Source organism: Typopeltis vanoorti, chromosome 25 (genome assembly GCF_054136105.1).
Source record: "Typopeltis vanoorti isolate ZY-2024b chromosome 25, IOZ_Tvanoo_1.0, whole genome shotgun sequence".
NCBI lineage: Eukaryota > Metazoa > Arthropoda > Arachnida > Uropygi > Thelyphonidae > Typopeltis > Typopeltis vanoorti.
In genome coordinates, this window is record NC_143573.1 from 49,839,027 (window position 1) to 49,861,310 (window position 22,284).

The 22,284-nt window shown below is 35.6% G+C and overlaps 1 protein-coding gene across 1 annotated transcript in view; it reads left to right on the forward strand.

The window, feature by feature from the left end:
* The window catches only part of LOC150092734 (U1 small nuclear ribonucleoprotein 70 kDa-like), a 110,569-nt gene that overhangs the window by 2,251 nt on the left and 86,034 nt on the right, over positions 1-22,284 (forward strand). The window contains exon 2 of the mRNA XM_090414803.1: positions 3,963-4,025. Within this exon, the coding sequence (XP_090270929.1) occupies positions 3,963-4,025 (63 nt within the window). The remainder of the gene's footprint in view (positions 1-3,962; positions 4,026-22,284) is intronic.

Sequence of the window (22,284 nt, forward strand, 5' to 3'; positions counted from 1 at the left end):
GATTTAATCCTATAGAAACCCTTTAGCAATTTGAATGTCTCAATCATATCTCCCCTTTTCTGCCTATCAACTAATTTCTGCAACCCACAAATCTTCAACCTGTTCTCATAAGGTTCATTCCATAGACCTGCTATCATCTTGGTCACTCGCCTATCATCTTATCAAGGCTCGGTACAGAGGTACAATAACTTGCTTGTCTCTGCTCGCCAAAGTATTTTTCAACAACCAAGTGAGTTGATAAGCTGATTTAGCTACTTTTGCAATGTGCCCCCTAAACTTCATCTCCCTATTCACCAACACTCCCAAGTCCCTGGCCTCATCAATCTCCTGGAGTACAGTTCCACCAATGTGGTATAAGGAAAAACAGAGAGAGAGATGGAACAATTTTGTAAATAATTAGCAAAGGATATATCTAAGCCACAACTAAAAACCTATAAAATGATAAAATACATGAACAAAGAAATAAAAGAAAAGGTTAAAAATACAAACAATAGATTTAGATAAACTGGTAACTATTTTCAAAATCTCTGAACTGACAGTAATAAAGAAGTATTTTTCTAAATTTCCATAAAATTTATATCACAAAGAATGATTTAACAGGATACAATAAATAAGATGGAAAAATAGGAAAACATCAGGAGAAGGTAATATAAACATGGAACTACAAAAATGCAGATTCTCGGAAAAGAGCACTAGTTCTCCCAATTTGTAACAAAAAAAAAAAAGGAAATAAAGATGACCGCATAATTATAGGGGAATTAGTCTGCTAAATGATACAAAATCTATCCAGGAATATTATTAGTCTTCTACAATACTAAACAGTATTGTTATAGAAGACAGACTATTAGAACAGATGTATTCCGAAAAGCCCAATCTTGCATAGACTCAATTTTCACTCTAAAATTATTAATAAAAAAGAAACACATGGCCTTCATTGATTATTAAAAATGCCTTTGATAAAATTACTAGACAAATTATATAAGATATTAATTGATCTAAATATACCAAACCAACTCTTACAATCTCTTTAAGAAATGGATACAGGAAATTAAATAGCAGTCAAATTAGAATGGGAAGGTATATCAAGAGGGGTGTGGCAAAGGATCTACCTTATCACCTTTACATTTTTACTAGATAAAATATATAAATAAAATTATAACAATCTGGAAACAGCATAACCCATTTGGTATAGAAATAAATCACAAATAGATACTTATTTGCAAATGATCAAATTGTATTAGCCACATCAGAAGATTAAATTAAAGATGCCAAAAAAATTATATTCTTTATCCAAGTGTAAGTAAACAAAGTTTGCATGTGAAGTATTTTCATGACTAAGCTACTTGTATGTAGAGGCTAATGACTTCACATTAATTGCCTTACTTCAGAAGGTGATCTACAGTGATCAGTGAAATCATTAAATGAAATTTTAGAACAATGTAATGTGGAAATATCAAAAGTAATGGCTTTCAAAAGAGAGAGTCCAATATGGAATAAAATAGTAGAGCAAGTAAATACTTTCAAATATTTCAGATGTGACTTATGATATGAAGATAAAAAAGATATAGACATTAAAATATCAAATTTTTTTAAACTACATGGCATAATAAACAATATATTTAAGCCATCCCTGTTACAAAAACATATCAGAATCAAACTATATAATGTCCTGTCTAAATATTTAAGCCATCCCTGTTACAAAAACATATCAGAATCAAACTATATAATGTCCTGTCTAAATATTTAAGCCATCCCTGTTACAAAAACATATCAGAATCAACCTATATAATGTCCTGTCTAAACTAACGATTATATGGAAGTGAAGCATGGACCATAAAAAAGAATGAAAAAACGGATTCAAACAGCAGAGCTGAAATTTCTCAGAAAAACAGCTGGATATACCAAGTAGGACCACAAAACAAATAAAAAAAAATGTTACTTTTCTGAACATACCAATTAATTACTATATAAGTAAATATAAACCAAAATGATTAGAACATCTAAATCGAATTGACAGTAGCAGACTGCCAAAAATGCTATACAAATATGAAATAAATGGAAAATGAAGAATTGGAAGACCAAGAAAGCAATGGAATGAGACTGGAACAGGCCTAAAATCTATGATAGGTAATTGGTGATGATGCAAAACCTACTCACAATAAATTGCTATGGATGAGCTAAGGATTTGGAAATTCCATTCTAGAGACATAATATGGTATGCTTTCAATTTGATACAGGTCTCTATTGAGCAGAGCTTCATAACCATTGATTAGATGGTAAGCTTTGAACCCACTGCCTGTTGGCAGTGGCAGTAGAGCAGAGAGACTATCAGCTTGGCAACCAGACCAACATTTGATGTAATCTGAATGCTCTTGTAAGTATATATTTATTGATCTGCTTTTTTTGATCATAAAATAACATAAGAGCAACTCTTGAATGGGGGATAGCACATAAAGTTCATCTTTCAGAAAAGAAATGACTCACTTTCAAATTGGATGGAAGGAGACTTCTAGAGTTTTTTAAAGCTACAGTCAAAGTTGGGTATGATAAACCTTCAATGTAACAGAATGGATGCCTTAATATCTTATTGGGATTGGAGGATAGTTTTTCAGTACCTTGTCTGTGAATTTTAGCCATTGGAAAGAAATAGGCAGTCAGTGTCTGTGTTTCAGTGTGTGAAGTCAATGAATGAGAGCTATGATGTATTTTGCTATTTTTTTGGAGCAAGGAGGTGTGCAAACCTGATAGTAGAAAGGTCCAAACTGCAAAAATGTCACCCAAAGCAGAAGCATGGAAGTACAAGTTAACTTAAAAGTGCACTCGTGTTCTGTGGCATAGTTAGTGAGAGACAGAGAGATGGAATAAAGTTGAAATTGAAATTTTATTTAAAAAATTGCAGAGGATCTTGTGTGTTATTTTGCTGATGACATAATTACCTGAAACACATGTCTGTCAATAGCTAATAGAAAGCTATTTATCCCTCCAAAGAAATTGCTCATTGCCATGGTTTGAACAAAGAAAGACTCCTATATTTGTTCTGATGGCATGATGGTATAATTAGCCAGAACACAGCAATGTCAGAGGTAAGTGTTAACAGTTTACTCCTTTTGGTCAGATGATATCATATTCAATATACAATATACAGCTTCTATCAACTTGTAGGATGCTGATCATCAGTAAAAGCAGATGACTGCTTTTATGGTCACTTTTTTTTTCCACATTATTTGTTGGACCTGGTTTAATTCAGATCCTGTCTTTTTTCTTAAAACATCTGGTTTAGTATTCTATCTCTTCTCAAATTAAATCCTTCATTTCCTATTGATGTACATCATCTTCTTTTTACATTACTATGTTTCTTACCTGTGAAGAATTTCAACTTTTTAATCTTTCAAAATTAAACTTGGGTAAAAAGGGGGGCAGGGGAGGCAGCCCCATTCATTAATCTTGTCATTATATCTAAAACATTCAGATCTATTAACTAATTTTTAAATAAATTTTAAAAAGAATACATTATGCCTGTAAGTAGTTCATTCATTTTGTTTTTTGGCCATCCTATGGAATTTACTGCTATCTCATTAATGAATTTGTTGACCCGGGACATTTTTTTAAAAGCAATTACTAAAACCTGTGCAAGAGAAAAAGTTTTAAAATGAGTCGGAAGTGCTGTGATTGCAAGAGCATTCCATTTCTGCAATTTTTAAAAGAAATTGCAGAAAAAATTCACTTTTTTTTCTATAGAACTGTGGAAACAAAAACATATAGAGAATCATAAAATGCTTCAGTGGATCAGTGTATACATATTTTTATGATTATGAAATATGTTATCCACTGTATTATCCTCACTTATTATTAGTTATTTTCAGTGATTTTTAATATGTCAAAAACAAACTATCATTCAACATTAATATTTGTTCCTAAATAAGTATTAATATGGTTGTACAATATACATACTTTTTTTTTAGGATCCAAAGGATACTCCACCACCAACACGGGTTGAAACAAGGGAAGAAAGACAGGAAAGAAAGGTAATTATTCTTGAATGATTCATCGTCATCAGTTTCCTGATGTATACTCTCAAGAGGTGTGCATGGGACTGTGACAGTTACTGCATGATTAAACTTACATTGTATTACTAGTCTCCTATCAACAATTTTCCTCCAAATTAGTCTATTACTTGTCAGCACTTCATTATTGCTATATCTAACAATTTGATTTTCTAAGGCACTTCTGACTGAATCGGTCCACTTAGATCTTGGACTTCTAGGTCTTTCTAGCCATCTTGGCATGAAATACCTGCTTTTGCTAACCTTTCCTCTCCCATTCTGTTTAAATGGTCAAAACCAACTTAGATTAGCTCTGCTAACAATGTGAAGTTCTTTCTAATATCTTAATTTTTAATTATTCTGCCATTGATGCCATCCATTGACTATCCTAATTTTTCTCAGAATCTCATTTCTGTTGTCTTTAGTCTTTGATCAGATCCTTAACTTGAAACTGGTTTGAACACTGTCTTGTATACTGCTAGTTTGGTGTTTTGGCTAATTTCTTTCTTTCTTCTGAATTTATTCAATTGACTTCCTGCCATACCAGCTTTGTTGATTCTGTTGTCTATTTCCATATTTAATTTACCATCTTCACTAAAAATTGAGCCTAAATAGTTGAAATGGTTTACTTGTTCCACAGGTTCTCCATTCACAATGCAGTTGACATTTTCAATGATTCTACCTATTTTCATTGTTTTTGTCTTTTTATTGCTAACCTTCATACCATATCTATTACAACAGTTATTCAATTTAGTCAGGGAATCTTGCAAACTTGTAGCAGATTTATTTAGAAGTATAACATGTTCGTATAAAGCGAAGAGCTGTCATTAACATCTCCGATTCTGATATCATGTTTAATACCACTTTCCAGATTTAACCTGCCATCTTCACTAAAAACTGTGCCTAAACAAGTAAGTTGACAAATCATGGGAATATAACAAGTACAAATCCTTATCTTCTCATGATTTCTCAACTATTTGCTGTAAAATATGATGAAAATCTGATCTTGACAACTTCTATTTGACCTGAACCCAACTTCTTTTCTCCAAGTTTCTCTTCCACAGTGTTTCTCAGCCTCTTCTCGAGTATGCTTGCATAAATCTTACCTGGCACAGTTTAATATAATTCTGTGAAACACAGAAACACATTTACACAGAAATTCCTCTGCAATTCTCACATTCAGCTTTATTTAGTGTTTCACAGATGGAAGCCAGAAGAGATCTACTCCCGTCATCTGGAATTTAGCCCTGGTGTACAGCCACTGCAAAACTCGTATACCTCCATATTTGAGCATTTCTGGTCAAATATAATTCATTCCATGTGCTTTTCCACATTTCAGGTTTTTGATAGTTTTTTTCCTGCCTGAGATATGTACTCTTGTTTGCATTCCTCTTGGATATTTTCTACTACTGTTTTGTCTTTCAAAGTAATCATTCCAGACATCTCAGTAATTAATGTTGTTCAAATATCATAATTAATTGTTAAAACTTTAGCAAAAATATCTCATCTTTTTAGCTAAATATGAATGCTGAATACCCAGCATAAATAGGATTTGAACGGTAATACATTTAGTTACGTCCTTTGCTTTCAGAAATATTTCAAAGGCTACATTTAAATTCTTTAGTCCTGAAATTATATCAATAAAGATTAAAAGAAAATATGAAATGTACATGTACATTTCATATTTTCTATGGAGGGGGGGATCACTTTCACTTGGCGATCCCCCGCTCACACATAATAAAGTTTTATTATTAAACATTAAACCATCTTCCTGTACTTCCTTCAATTGTAACTGTTGACTTACAACTCAAATAAAGACTGAGTATTACTTGATATAATGCCCCACCACACCATACAACTGTAGCATTGTGAATAGCTTCTCTCTTGGCACCTTGTCATGCTTTTTCCAGATCTACAAAACTACAATACAGATCTTTATTATATTCCCATGATTTCTCAACTATTTGTCATCATCAAATTCCTGACATGTACCCTGAATGGGTGTACAGGATATGATAGTACTGCATGAAAAATTTACATCATTACTAACTTGATATCTACAATTTTCCTCCAAATCAGTCTATTACTTGTCAAGACGCGAATATTATCATTATCAGATCTTATATTTCTCTCGTCTAAGGCACATTATACCGTATCAATCCATCTATATCTTGGTCTTCCTCTGGGTTGTTTTCCTGCCAATCTGGCAGAGAACACTTGTTTTGCTAATCTTTCCTCACCCATTCTGTTTAAAGTGACTATACCACCTGGGATTAGCTCTGCTAACGCATTCCTGGATGCTGACAACATCAAGTTCTTTCCTGATATCCTCGTTTTTAATATGTTGAGTCTGTTGTCTATTTCCATATTTAATTTACCATCTTCACTAAAAATTGAACCTAATTAGATGAAATGTTTTACTTGTTCCACAGGTTCTCCATTCACATTGCAGTTGACATTTTCAACTATTCTACCTATTTTCATTGTCTTTGTCTTTTTATTGCTGACCTTCATACCATATCTATTACAACAGTTATTCAATTTAGTCAGGGAATCTTGCAAACTTGTAGCAGATTTATTTAGAAGTATAACATCATTCGCATAAAGCAAAGAGCTGGCATTAACATCTAATTCTGATATGTTTAATACCACTTTCCTTCATAATGTGATCCATATAGATAATGAATAACAGAGGGGATAATGTACATCCTTGTCTCACACCAGATTTAACATTAAACCATCTTCCTGTACTTCCTTTAATTCTAACTGCTGACTTACAACTCAAATAAAGACTAAGTATTGCTTGATATAATGTCAAATTGACACCATATAACTGTAGCGTGTTGAATAGCTTCTCTCTTGGCCCCTTGTCATATGCCTTTTCCAGATCGACAAAACTTAAATACAGATCTTTGTTATATTCCCATGCTTTCTCGACTATTTGTCGTAAAGTGAAGATCTGATCCTGACAGCCTCTATTTGGCCTGAATCCAGCATGTTCTTCACCGATCTTTTCTTCCACAATTCTTCTCAACTGTTTCTCAAATATACTTGCATAAATCTTGCCAGGAACACTCGGTAGAGAAATATTCTGTAATTCTTACATGCACTTTTATTTCCCTTTTTATATAAGGGTACTATGAGAGCTCTACTCCAATCATCAGGAATTTGTCCCTCTGTCCAGGCCTTTTGAGCTATGCAGTGCAGCCGCTATAAGACTTTTATACCACCATACTTCAGCATTTCTGGTCAAATATCATCTACTCCTGCTGCCTTTCCACATTTTAAGCCTTTGATGGCTTTTTCTATCTTCAAGTATGGATATGTATTCCTGACTGTATGCCTGTTGAGTGTTTTTTACCACTGTGCTATCACTGCTTGTTTCATTTAGCAATTTTTGGAAGTAATTACTCCATACTTCAAGGATATCTTTTTTCTCCTGTTTTCATGTCACCTTTATCATCTCTAATTCCTTCTATAGCACTCTTTCCTCCATTTCTAAGCTTCTTCAACAACTTCCAGAATGTTTTGCCACCTTCTTGATATTTATTTTCTATATTTTTGCCAAAGTCTTCTAATCACTTTTGTTTAGCTAGTTTTACACAGTGTTTAGCATTCTTGCATTTGTCTCTGTATTCTCTAAGTGCACAAGCTGACTTATTTGTCAGGAACGTTTGATATGCTTTCTTCTTTTCCTTCACTGCCTCTTTAACTTCCTGTGTCCACCATGGAGTTCTGATTTTTCTATCCTTGCAGACTATCTCACCACATGTCTCTCTGGCTGAATCAATCAGAGTTTTCTTCAAGTCTTGCCACTGAATCTCCAAGGTTTGGTTCCTGTTCACAAACTGTTTCATTTTTTCTTAAATAATGTTTGTGTATTTTAGTCTACAGTTCGCATCTGAGAACTGCTCAACTTTTATTCGTTTTAAAACTTTCTTACATGTTATTCTTTCCGATCTGAAATTCAATTTTATCCTGCTCAAGACTGAATAGTGATCATTTCCAATTTCAAATCCTCTGTACACTCTGGTATCCTGCACCAGGGAGAAAACATCACTATCAATAATAACATCGTCTATGAGACTTTACTTATTCCTTGCTTCTTCTCTCCATGTAAATTTGTGCACATTTTTATGTTGGAACATGGTGTTAGTAATAACCAGTCCATGTCCTGAGCAGAAATCCAACAGGTATTTGCCATTATTATTAGCTTTGCTCTTTTCTCCAAATTTTCCCAATGTCTCACAATCATTTCCTACTCTGCTATTTAGATCCCCAATAAGGACCAACTTTTCCTTTTTCATTGTGTTAGTTGCTTTCTCTAAAGCATTAAAAAATTCCTCCACTTCTACCTTAGTAGACTCTTCTGTGGGACCATAGGCACAAATTAGTCTCATTGTCCAATTCCCCATTCTGATATTTGTCCACATCACCCTACTTGAGACCGCCTGCCATTCAAGTAGGTGAGCCTCGTATTTTGTGTTGAATACTATGGTTACTCCTTCTTTTCCTTGATTTTCATTGCCTGAATATAACATTTTGTATTTATTGCTCAGAAAGATCTCACCAGTTTTTGTCTTTTTCGTTTCGGTCACACCTATTATGTTGATCTGGTATTTATCTAATTCCTCAGCTAGCTCCATTTCTTTGCCATTCAGACTTCTTATGTCGATAGTACCGATCTTTAACTCTGGTGATGTTGAGTTGGGGATGTGCTTTCAGATTTGTTCTAGTAGCTGACTTTTCGCTGTTCGCCCTGGTTCCTTGGCGTAAACAACGGGGGCCTTGTTTAACCGGGCAACGCCCCAGCCGGCATGAAATTTGTCATGTTGTACTATCATTTTGTATATTGGTTTAAGCCAATAAGAATACAGTTTGGTCAGCTAAATCCCAAATTGCCAGCCCATCCTTGTTTGTTCAGTATCCAGGTAGATATCCAACAGGGTGCACCATGAGAAGGCGAGGATTGGACATTAGGTCAGAAGCCCTGGTTGGTTCTCCGCATTCCTTTGATGGCTATGTGGAGGTCTCCTCTCAGTTATACAGCTTTGACCCTTAAGCACAACTATTGTCTTTAAGTGGAAATCTGATCCTGACAGCCCTATTTGGCCAAGCTTCTCTTGCACAATCCTTCTCAACCGTTTCTCAAGTATACTGCCATAAATCTTACCAGGACACTCAGTAGAGAATTACCTCTGTAATTCTCACAGTCAGTTTTATTTTCCTTTTTATATATGGGTACTATGAGTGCTGTATTCCAATCATCTGAAATTTGTCCCTCTGTCCAGGCCTTCTGAACTTCTTACAGTGCAGCCACTGTAAGACTTATATACTTCCATACTTGAGTATTTCTGGTCGAATATCATCTACTCCTGCTGCCTTTCCACTTTTCGGGCTTTTTGATGGCTTTTTCTACTTAGTATTCCTGATTGCATGTCTGGTCAGTATTTTTTTACTATTGTGCCATCACTGATTGTTTCATTTAGCAATTTTTAAGAGTAATTACTCCATACTTCAAGGATATCTTCTTTTCCAGTTTTCATGCCACCTTTATCATCTCTAATTCCTTTTACAGCACTCTTTCCTCCATTTCTGAGCTTCTTCAACAACCTCCAGAATATCTTGCCGCCACCTTAATATTTATTTTCTATGTTCTTGCCAAAGTCCTCCCATTACTTTTGTTTAGCTAGTTTTACACAGTGTTTAGCTTTCTTACATTTGTCTCTGTATTCTCTAAGAGCACAAGCTGGCTTATTTGCCAGTAACTTTTGATATGCTTTCTTCTTTTCTTTCAGTGCCTCTTTAGCTTCCTGTGTCCACCATGGAGTTCTGATTTTTCTGTCTTTGCAGACAACCTCACCACATACTTCTCTGGCTGAATCAGTCAGTATTTTCTTCTGGACTTGTTTGCCACTGAATCTCCAAGGTTTGGTTCCTGTTCACAAACTCTTTCATTTTTTCTTGAATAATGTTTGTGTATTTTAGTCTACAGTTCGCATCTGAGAGCTGCTCTACTTTTATTCGCTTTAAAGCTTTTTTACATGTTATTCTTTTCAATATGAAATTCAATTTTATCCTGCTCAAGACTAAATGGTGGTCACTTCCAATTTCAAATCCTCTGTACACTCTGGTGTCCTGCACCAGAGAGAAAGCATCGTATCAACAATAACATAGTCAATGAGACTTTTCTTATTCCTTGCCTCTTCTCTCTATCTGAATTTGCACATTTTTATGTTGGAACATTGTGTTAGTAATAACCAGTCCATATCATGAGCAGAAATCCAATAGGTATTTGCCATTATTATTAGCTTTGCTCTTTTCTCCAAATTTTCCTAAAACAATTTTGTATGTCTGACAATTATTTCCTACTCTATTTAGATTCCCAAGAAGGAAGAACCTTTCATTTTTCATTGTGTCAATTGCTTTTTCTAAAGCATCAATAAATCCCTTCACTTCTACCTTAGTAGAACCTTCTGTGGAACATAGGTACAAATAAGTCTCATTGTCCAGTTTCCCATTCTGATATTTGTCCACATCACTCTACTTGAAATTGCCTGCCTTCTTTTCCTTGATTGTCATTGCCTGAACATTTTGTATTTATTGCTCAGAAAGATCTCACCAGTTTTTGCCTTTTTTGTTTCAGTCATCCCTGTTATGTCGATCTGGTACTTATCCAATTCCTCAGCCAGTTCCATTTCTTTGCTATTAAGGCTTCTTACGCATTAATAGTACCGATTTTGAACTCTGGTGATATTGAGTTGGGTATGTTTTAGGATTTGTTCCAGTAGCTGACTTTTTGCTGTTTGCCCTGGTTCCCTGGTAAAAAAAAATGGGGGGCCCTTGTTTAACTGGGTGATGCCCCAGCCAGCATGAAATTTTGTCATGTTGTACCATCATTTTATATTGTGGTTTCAGCCTTGCTATTTAGATTGCCAATAAGAATGCAATTTGGTCAGCTGAATCCCAAATTGCCAGCCTATCCTCATTTGTTCAATGTCCAGGTAGATACCTAACAGGGTGCTCCATAAGAAGGTGAGGATTTGACATTAGGTCAGAAGCCCTGGTTGGTTCTCCGCATTCCTTTGATGGCTATGTGGAGGTCTCCTCTCAGTTATACAGCTTTGACCCTTAATCTCCACTATACTATGACTTAAATGTTGATATTATTCCTTGGTCAAGTGGAGATTAAGGGTCAATTACATGCTAGCTGTAATAACTTATGCCTTTTTGTTGGCCTGCTAATAAACATGTAGGCTGGGCCTGTCAAGCCCTTTCATAGCACAAGGATTTGAGGATCGGTTAATAAACATTCCTGAAGCTGATCTTTTATTTTTCAAAATATAGGTATGTTTTCGCATTTTTTTTTTTTTTTTTTTTTTTTTCAATATAAACCGGATTCATCCGCATTGAACACCAGGTCTGCACTATTAACCACCTTCTTCAATGATTTTTAAAAGTTCTCCTGGGTATATCCAGGCAGCTTCTACATCTACTGATGCTGCTTCTCCCTGGATTTTAAGATTATGCAAAAAAAACTGCTTTTTAAAGTTTTCAAACCAACCCTTACTATCACAAAATCCATGCGGAGTGCTTTCTTCTGAAGAATCTTGATCAAGTTCTTTTAAATGTTTATGAATTTATGAACTTTGAGAGAGAGCTTTTTGCTTAATAAGATTTCCATCCAAAGGAGTTTTCTTTTGAGTGCAATCTTCTATCCAAATCATTAGAGATATATCCATTTTTTACATTAGAATATTGCATACATGAGCAACGTGCTTTGCACTTACTGTTGACCCAGCAATAACACTTTCTTGGATTTTATGTTCATTTTGTTTGATTGTTTGAATTGTTGATTTGAACAATCAAACATTGATAAAGGGTATTTCCCCTAATATAAATTCACTACTTATAACTGCATGTGCAACAATGAACCCTTTATACAGTAAAACAATCGACGATGCATGCTAAAGGGTATTTCCCCTAATATAAATTTGCTACTATGAATTATAGACACATTAACACAAGAATATTTTAATATTTGCCAAATATTTTAGTCTGAAACTAACAGACTATCTTCAGTGGCTACATAGGAACAGTTTTTAACAAGGTGGAATACCAACAATTGATCATTCAAAAGTAGAATGAGCCGCGTGATGTTACATTGCTAAGCATTAAAATTGTGAATTAATACCTATAATTTAGTCATCACTCTGATGAAATTTTTCCTCCCCTTAATGCTTAGCAATGTAACATCATGCAGCTCATTCTACTTTTGAATGGTCAATTGTCGGTGTTCCACCTTGTTAAACTTACTTATAACTACTTATAACTACATGCGCGATATGGGCAGACACAAATTTAATGAAGATAAAATTTAATTTTTTAAGTTGCGCAGTGAAAATATATATGAAAAGATAAAGGGTTACTACAATTTGTAGACTGCGTTATAAGGGAGTTACCTGTCTAAGCATGTTCTGCATGCCTGTTTATATAACCAGTAAACTAATTTAAATAACTAAAGATTTTTTTAAAGTATGGATTATAGATATTAGATCATTTCAAAATTGCAATTACTCCCCCCCCCCCTCGCATTTATAAGCCTATGCTGGTGATACATTGTTCTAATCAGATGCAAAAGTTGACCAAAAAATATTACACAGCAAAAGCTGTCATTGCTGAACAGCAAACTATGCATGCGAACAACTATTATCCCAAAAGTATTACAGTATTTGCCGGCGTATAAGATGCACTTTTTTTCTTTGAAAATAGGTCTGAAAAACACGGTGCGTGTTATATGCCGATACTCAGTTTTTTATTATTTTCGTTTCTGGAAATTTTCTCTGTTTCGAGTTACGTGATTTCTTTATTGCTTCCTTGCTGTGTGTATGAGAGCATTCCAGTTACACAGAGCAGTGTTTCTCAAACTTCAGACATCTGTGTTCATATGATTGGTGCGGTATTAACAAAAGATCGTGCTACTAAATGACAAAGACAAGCCAACAGTTGAGTTGAAATGCTAATTCTCTTCAACTGAATTCCTTATATAATATCTGAAACACAGTCACTATATATTTCTTCATTTTGACCCGTTCGCTCAAACAAAACCATATGTTGCACCGGCAACATATAGTTTTGCTTGAGTAATACTGCATTTTCTGTGGGAGGGGGTCATGCGATTCATTAGTTTGTACCATTTTTATCCCAGTTGTCTCTAATTGCACTGTTTGTTGAAAAACATATTGCACAGCCTGCAGATATCTCTGTACCTTAATCAGTGATACAATAGGAACGTTTTACGATCTCGAGCTTCACGGATACATTGAATTTTATTCTCTGCTTTAATGATGCAGAGCCAAAAATTGCCACGGACCCCCTGAAGACCTTTCACATACCCCCCCCGGTACACGTACCACACTTTGAGAAACACTGACGTAGAGTTCGGTGGATGCGCATGCACTATCATCGACGATCACAGCTGTGTCCTGTTCGTTTAAACTTTCCTATTGTTGTCGCAGTTGTGAACGGTGATAAATTTCTGACGTTAAAGTCATCATCATCATCATCAAATTCCTGCCATGTACCCTCAAGGGGTGTACAGGATATGACAGTACTACATGAAAAAATTACATCATTACTAACTTCCTATCTACAATTTTCCTCCAAATCCGTCTGTTACTTGTCAAGACTCCAACATTATCAGATCTTATATTTCTATCGTCTAAGGCACTTTGTACCGTATCAATCCACCTATATCTTGGTCTTCCTCTGGGCCGTTTTCCTGCCAACCTGGCAGAGAACACTTGTTTTGCTAATCTTTCCTCTCCCATTCTATTTAAGTGACCATACCATCTGAGATTAGCTCTGCTAACGCATTCCTGGATGCTGACAATGTCAAGTTCTTTCCTAATATCCTCATTTTTAATATGATATTGCCATTGATGCCATCTGTTCACGCCTCTAATCTTTCTCAGGACTCTCATATCTGCGGTCTCTAGTCTTTGGTCAAGTGTTTTACTTCTGACCCAGCTCTCAGATTCATAAGTTAAAATTGGTTTGAACACAGTCTTGTATACAGCTAATTTAGTGTTCCGACTAATTTCTTTCTTATTCCATATGAATTTATTCAATTGACTTCCCACCATACCAGCTTTGCTGATTCTGTTGTCTATTTCTATATTTAGTTTACCATCTTTAGTAAAAATTGTGCCTAAGTAGCTGAAATGTTTTACTTGTTCCACAGGTTCTCCATTCACAACACAGTTGACATTTTCAATGATTCTGCCTATTTTCATTGTCTTTGTCTTTTTATTGCTGACCTTCATACCATATCTATTACAACAGCTATTCAATTTAGTCAGAGAATCTTGCAGATTTGTAGCGGATTTATTTAGAAGTATAACATCATCCGCATAAAGCAAAGAGCTGACATTAACATTTCCAATTCTGATATCAGGTTTAATACCACATTCCTTCATAATGTGATCCATATAGATAATGAATAACAGAGGGGATAATGTACATCCTTGTCTCACACCAGATTTAACATTAAACCATCTTCCTGTACTTCCTTCAATTCTAACTGCTGACTCACAACTCAAATAAAGACTAAGTATTGCTTGATATAATGCCCCATTGACACCATATAACTGCAGCGTATTGAATAGCATCACTCTTAGCACCTTGTCATATGCCTTTTCCAAATCGATAAAACTTATATACAGATCTTTGTTATATTCCCATGCTTTCTCGACTATTTGTCGTAAAGTGAAGATCTGATCCTGACAGCCTCTATTTGGCCTGAATCCAGCTTGTTCTTCACCAAGCTTTTCTTCCACAATTCTTCTCAACCGTTTCTCAAGTATACTTGCATAGATCTTGCCAGGAACACTCAGTAGGGAAATACCTCTGTAATTCTCACATTCAGTTTTATTTCCCTTTTTATATATGGGTACTATGAGAGCTCTACTCCAATCATCGGGAATTCGTCCCTCTGTCCAGGCTTTCTGAACTATGCAGTGCAGCCACTGCAAGACTCTTATACCACCATACTTCAGCATTTCTGGTCGAATATCATCTACTCCTGCTGCCTTTCCACATTTCAAGCCTTTGATGGCTTTTTCTACTTCAAGTATGGATATGTATTCCTGACTGCATGCCTGGTCAGTGTTTTTTATCACTTTGCTGTCATCGCTGCTTGTTTCATTTAGCAGTTTTTCAAAGTAATTACTCCATACTTCAAGGATATCTTTTTCTCCTGTTTTCATTTCACCTTTATCATCTCTAATTCCTTTTACAGCACTCTTTCCTCCATTCCTAAGCTTCTTCAACAACCTCCAGAATATTTTGCCACCTTCTTGATATTTATTTTCTATATTCTTGCCAAAGTCCTCCCATGACTTTTGTTTAGCTAGTTTTACACACTGTTTAGCTTTCTTACATTTGTCTCTGTATTCTGTAAGAGTAAAAGATGACTTATTTGCCAGGAACTTTTGATATGCTTTCTTCTTTTCCTTCACTGCCTCTTTAACTTCCTGTGTCCACCAGGGAGTTCTGATTTTTTTTTATCCTTGCACACAACCTCACCACATGCCTCTTTGGCAGAATCAATCAATGTTTCCTTCAGAGTTTGCCACTGAATCTCCAAGGTTTGATTCCTGTTCTCAAACTCTTTCATTTTCTTTTCAATAATATTTCTGTATTTTAGTCTACAGTTCACATCTGAGAGCTGCTCAACTTTTATTCGCTTTAAAACTTTCTTACATGTTATTCTTTTCAATATGAAATTCAATTTTATCCTGCTCAAGACTAAATAGTGATCACTTCCAATTTCAAATCCTCTGTACACTCTGGTGTCCTGCACCAGGGAGAAAACATCACTATCAACAATAACATAGTCAATGAGACTTTTCTTATTCCTAGCCTCTTCTCTCCATGTGAATTTGTGCACATTTTTATGTTGGAACATGGTGTTAGTAATAACCAGTCCATGTCCTGAGCAGAAATCCAACAGATATTTGCCATTATTATTAGCTTTGCTCTTTTCTCCAAATTTTCCCAAAATATTTTTGTATGTCTCACAATCATTTCCTACTCTACTATTTAGATCCCCAACAAGGACCAACTTTTCCTTTTTCATTGTGTCAGTTGCTTTTTCTAAAGCCTCAAAAAATTCCTCCACTTCTCCCTTAGTAGAACCTTCTGTGGGACCATAGGCACAAATAAGTCTCATTGTCCAGTTCCCCTTCTCATATTTGCCCACATTACTCTACTTGAGACTGACTGCCATTCAAGAAGATTAGCCTCGTATTTTGTGTTGAATACTATGGCTACTCCTTCTTTTCCTTGTTTGTCATTGCCTGAATATAACATTTTGTATTTATTGCTCAGAAAGATCTCACCAGTTTTGGTCTTTTTTGTTTCAATCACCCCTATTATGTCGATCTGGTACTTATCTAATTCCTCAGCTAGCTCCATTTCTTTGCCATTCAGGCTTCTTACGTTGATAGTACCGATCTTTAACTCTGGTGATGTTGAGTTGGGGTTTGTTTTCAGATTTGTTCCAGTAGCTGACTTTTCGCTGTTCGCCCTGGTTCCCTGGCGAAAACAACGGGGGCCTTGTTTAACCGGGCGACGCCCCAGCCGGCATGAAATTTTGTCATGTTGTACCATCATTTTTTATTTTGGTTTAACCAATAAGAATACAATTTGGTCGGCTAAATCCCAAATTGCCAGCCCATCCTCGTTCGTTCAGTATCAAAGTAGATACCCAACAGGGTGCACCACGAGAAGGTGAGGATTGGACATTAGGTCAGAAGCCCTGGTCGGTTCTCCGCATTCCTTTAAAGGCTACGTGGAGGTCTCCTCTCAGTTATACAGCTTTGACCCTTAAGCACCCCTGACGTTAAAGTTTCTCTACATTTCTTAGCAAATTATGGCTGAAACACGTCGGCATTGTTACAATATTGCATACAAGCTACATTTGATTGTGTATGCTAAAGAACATGGAAACAGGGCTGCAGAGAGACATTTCGGACCACCCCAACTGAGAAAATGATAAGAACTTGGCGGAATCAGGAAGAGGATTTAAAAAAAGCAACTTGCAGTAAATATAACCTACGAAGTGGAACTGCAAAATGGCCAGAACTTGATGCAGAACTGAATACTTGGATTTTAGACCACAGAAAAGCAGGACTTTCAGTGTCTACAAAAATGATTATTCATCAAGCAATAGCCACTAACAGAGGGATCACCAACTTTACTGGATCAACATCATGGTGTTCAAGATTCATGAAGAGAAACCAGCTATGTATGCGAACTAAAACAAAAATATCACAAAAAATGCCAGCTGAATATGAAGAAAAAATGATTGAATTTCATCGATTCATCATTAACACAAGGAAACGAGAAAATTTTGAACTTGCGCAAATAGGAAACATGGATGAGGTTCCACTGACTTTTGATGTGCCTTCAAACAAAATTGTAGATTCCAAGAGTACTAAAAGTATTATTAAAACTTCGGGGCACGAAAAAACTCACTACGCGGTTGTTTTATCCTGCTGTGCTGATGGGACAAAATTACCGCAACTATTGATTTTTAAAAGGAAGACGCTACCCAAAGAAAAACTGCTTAAAGGAGTGCTTGTACATCATGCAAAAGGCCGGATGGATGGAGGAGGAATGAAATTATGCATAGATAAAATTTGGTCTAGGTGCCCTGGTGGACTGTTGAAGAAGCCTGCCATGCTAATATGGGATCAGTTTCATTCTCGCAGAACAGACGATGTTACAAGTAAACTCAAGGAATTGAAAACTCAGTTAGCTGTAATTCCAGGAGGTCTAGCTAGTCAGCTTCAACCTTTAGATGTCTATTAATAAACCATTTAAGGGATTTATGAAGGAGAAGTGGAACAGCTGGATGCAGTCTTGTATTCAGATTTTGCGAAATGCTAGGCCTCTTCCTCCAGGAAGAAGGAAGAGGCCTAGCATTTTGCAAGTTTGTGAGTGGGTCAAAGCTTCATGGGATGCTGTGAAAACTGAGACAGTGGTTAAATCATTTAAGAAGTGTGGAATTAGTAATGCACTGAATATTACAGAGGACAATTTGTTGTATGAGGACTCAGATTCCGATTCAGAAGAGGTTTCAAGTGTCTCTTCATTTAGCTCTGGAGATGAATTTCTGGGTTTTGATGATTAAAAGGTGGTGCTCTTTCCTAGTTAGATTAGGTATTTGTTGAAACTAGACCTACTTATTACTTTATATTTGAAATACTGTAAATTCATTATAATATTCAGTGATAAAGTTTTTTCCTAAAAAAATGTGTACAAAAAAGGGGGTGCATCCTGTACGCCGGCAAATACGGTAATTAGTGCAATCCCTTTTTTTTTTTATTATTATTATTATGGTATTTTAACTACTCTATGGAAATTGAAATAGTCAGCTCTTGGTATACTAAAGTCATTTAAGAAACCTGCTCACTCTTACAAACTGGTCAAGTATTGACTAGTCAAAAGAATTGCTATTTGGCAGAGTGAAAGTTATATGAAGTGACAGATTGTAAATTGATAGCATAGAAACGCATGTGTGGGATAAAAAATAACCCACGATCCGAACTGTAGAACCTGCATATTCTGGAATTCTAGAACCAATTCATCCTCTGAATTGGAGTATTTCTAAAACATATGCATTGTAATAAACTATTCCTGCACTCTCTAAGGAATTTGGTAGAATGAAAGTAGACAGCATATTATACAATGTAAGTTAACTGAAAATAGGGGGGAGGCTTCTTTTACTTTGAATGAAAATTTTCCCCTCAGTCTGAGAAAAATTTCCTTAAAAGTAGGATTTGTCCCAAAAGTGATTTCAAAATATTAAAAATAATTGTAGAAATAGTCTTGTGTAAAGTTTTATTTAGTTATTAATTTTTTTTTTTTTATCATGCATGTGATTTGACCCAATATGGAATGCAGTTTAGTTGGCTAAATCCTAGGCTTTTCCAGATATGGTTTGAAACAGAACTGTGTATAGTGACTATTGACTGTGTTTTTTTCTGCATTCTTGGAGGAAAGTGGAAGAACAGTTGTGACTAGTTCAATAGAGTAGATTAGCACCCATAATAATAGGTTCAAAAAAGGCATAGGAGAGAAATGTAACATGTATGAGAAAGTGATTGGAATGAATGTGTGTGTGTGTGTGTGAGAGAGAGAGAGAGGTGAGCTCATGTATCAAGAGGATTATCCTCTTTTGAATGGCATGAAGCATTTAAGATTTTTGATGCCAAAACAATATTTTATTCCCTTAGTTGAATTTGGGATTTATATGGTTGTACAGGAGAGAGGTGGTGTCTTGAATGAAGATCACGAGGATTTTTGCTGGGTGTTGAGACTTTGGACGTGATGTTCGTGCCAGAAAAGGCTAGTGATGTAAATCAGCTCGAGAAATTCTCAGTCTGTGTATTATCACTTGTTAGGAGATCAGTGTTAATATTGTCAAATCAGTGTAAACTGTACATGCATACCATGATGATTTCAAATCCATTGATCCTTCTTCACATCATTTAATATCCTCAATTGTGAAATATACTGTCCGCGCGGTTAGCCTAGTGGCTGTGCGCTTCGCAACCATATGGCTGGGGAAGGAGTGTCCCAGGTTCGATTCCCGTCGTAGATGTGAGGAATTTGAGGATCTTCCTCAGGCATAGCCAAGTTAGCTGGTCTTGGGTGCGGGCAGTAGGGTTTTTTCCGACAGTTTATCTGGTGTTTTTCATCCCGCAAGCAGGCAAACCGGCCCTTGAACACACACCTCTACAGTCAAAAATATATATCCCCCCCCCTCCCCAGCAGCAGACCAGGCGACAGGTCGGTTGGGAGTAGTACTAACAAAGAAGTCGCATCTAAGTAACACGCGGACCCTGCAGAGGAAGCGGGAATAACGCGTAGGGAAAGAAGAATTGTGAAATATACTGAAGATTGAAATTGTGTACACTACTGCACCTTTTAAAACTTCATTTGCAAACTTTTTTTTTAGCTATAATAGACATTTTTATATATAACATTCAGTCATCCAAGGACATTTTTAGTGTATTCATGTATATGATACAGCATTACCCTTTGTTCAAAAAAATTTCTAGAAATCCTGGAAAGGATTTGAATGAATTTTTTTATGCAAAGTGGAAGAGCAAACTGATGTTACAGTTTTCACTTCCAATGACTAGTTCTCCATATCAACTAAGCTCCAAAAAAAAAGCATTTTCCAGAAATATAATCTACATAGCAGCAGAAGAATGGTGTTTAGTGTCAAGCTGAATCACTTGCACCATAAGTGTTTAGTCAGTTCTTTTCTATTTTCAGTCAAGTTTATTTTTCTCTAATAAATTTATTAGCAATTTTTACTTTGACTAGGTGAACTGACTTGTTTATTTTGTTTTGCTTAGGATAACAGGTATCAGTTATTAGTGATCAGTCATTTAATAATTATTTGCATATCTTTACCTTTTGAAGACCAGCAGTTTCTAAAAAATGACTGGATTGGGTTCAAGGCTATGTTGAGATTTAGTCAGTATATTTATTGCTCATCATAACTTATTTTCACAGTATTACAACACCAAACAAAATACTAAATTTAACAGATAAGCATAGGTGTTAACTGTTATTCATGACGTATTTTTAATGATATTAACAACACCAAACAATTTTATCAAAGGATGTTTTATTAACTGCTTATATTTTGCTGAATTTCAAATGAGCATCATCACAGCACAGCACAGCTAGTTAGTATATGTGACAGTGAGTAAGTGAAACAATACCATTGTAATGGACAAAAGATCTAAAGTCCTATTTTGGTGCTCTCTAATGTTGTAAAAAATAAACATTTCCACAATATAGCTATGTGGAAGTGTTGCTCTTACTTACAATAACAGTCTCCCAAATTTTTGCCAAATTCATGCAACCATATTTGTTTAGGTTAGGAGAATTCTTCAAAATAATTTTTCAGATCTATAATGGCTTCTAAATACCACATTCGTTTTCTTCCCTCTAATCCTGTGTGAAGGGATATCCAACGTGTGGTCTCCTAGTCATGACTTGCCATGGCAATAGTAGAGAATATATTTTTTATGTTCTTCCAGACATATCATCATCACCCTCAAGGGGTGTACAGGGTATGATAGTACTACATGAAAAATTTACATCATTACTAACTTCCCATCTACAATTTTCCTCCAAATCAGTCTGTTACTTGTCAAGACTTCAACATTATCAGATCTTATATTTCTATCGTCTAAGGCACTTTGTACTGTATCAATCCACCTATATCTTGGTCTTCCTCTGGATCGTTTTCCTGCCATCATGGCAGAGAACACTTCTTTTGCTAATCTTTCCTTGCCCATTCTGTTTAAGTGACCATACCACCTGAGATTAGCTCTGCTAATGCAATCCTGGATGCTAACAATGTTAAGTTCTTTCCTAACATCCTCGTTTTTAATATGATATTGCCATTGATGCCATCTGTTCACGCCTATAATCTTTCTCAGGACTCTCATATCTGCAGTCTCTAGTCTTTGGTCAAGTGTTTTACTTCTGACCCAGCTCTCAGATCCATAAGTTAAAACTGGTTTGAACACTGTCTTGTATACAGCTAATTTAGTGTTCTGACTAATTTCTCTCTTATTCCATATGAATTTATTCAGTTGACTTCCTACCATACCATCTTCACTGAAAATCATGCCTAAGTAGCTGAAATGTTTTACTTGTTCCACAGGTTTCCCTGTTCACAACACAGTTGACATTTTCAATGATTCTACCTATTTTCATTGTCTTTGTCTTTTTATTGCTGGCCTTCATACCATATCTATTACAACAGTTATTCAATTTAGTCAGGGAATCTTGCAAACTTGTAGTGGATTTATTTAGAAGTATAACATCATTCGCATAAAGCAAAGAGCTGGCATTAACATCTAATTCTGATATGTTTAATACCACTTTCCTTCATAATGTGATCCATATAGATAATGAATAACAGAGGGGATAATGTACATCCTTGTCTCACACCAGATTTAACATTAAACCATCTTCCTGTACTTTCTTCAATTCTAACTGCTGACTTACAACTCAAATAAAGACCAAGTATTGCTTGATATAATGCCCCATTGACACCATATAACTATAGCATATTGAATAGCTTCTCTCTTGGCACATTGTCACATATGCCTTTTCCAGATCGGCAAAACTTAAATACAGATCT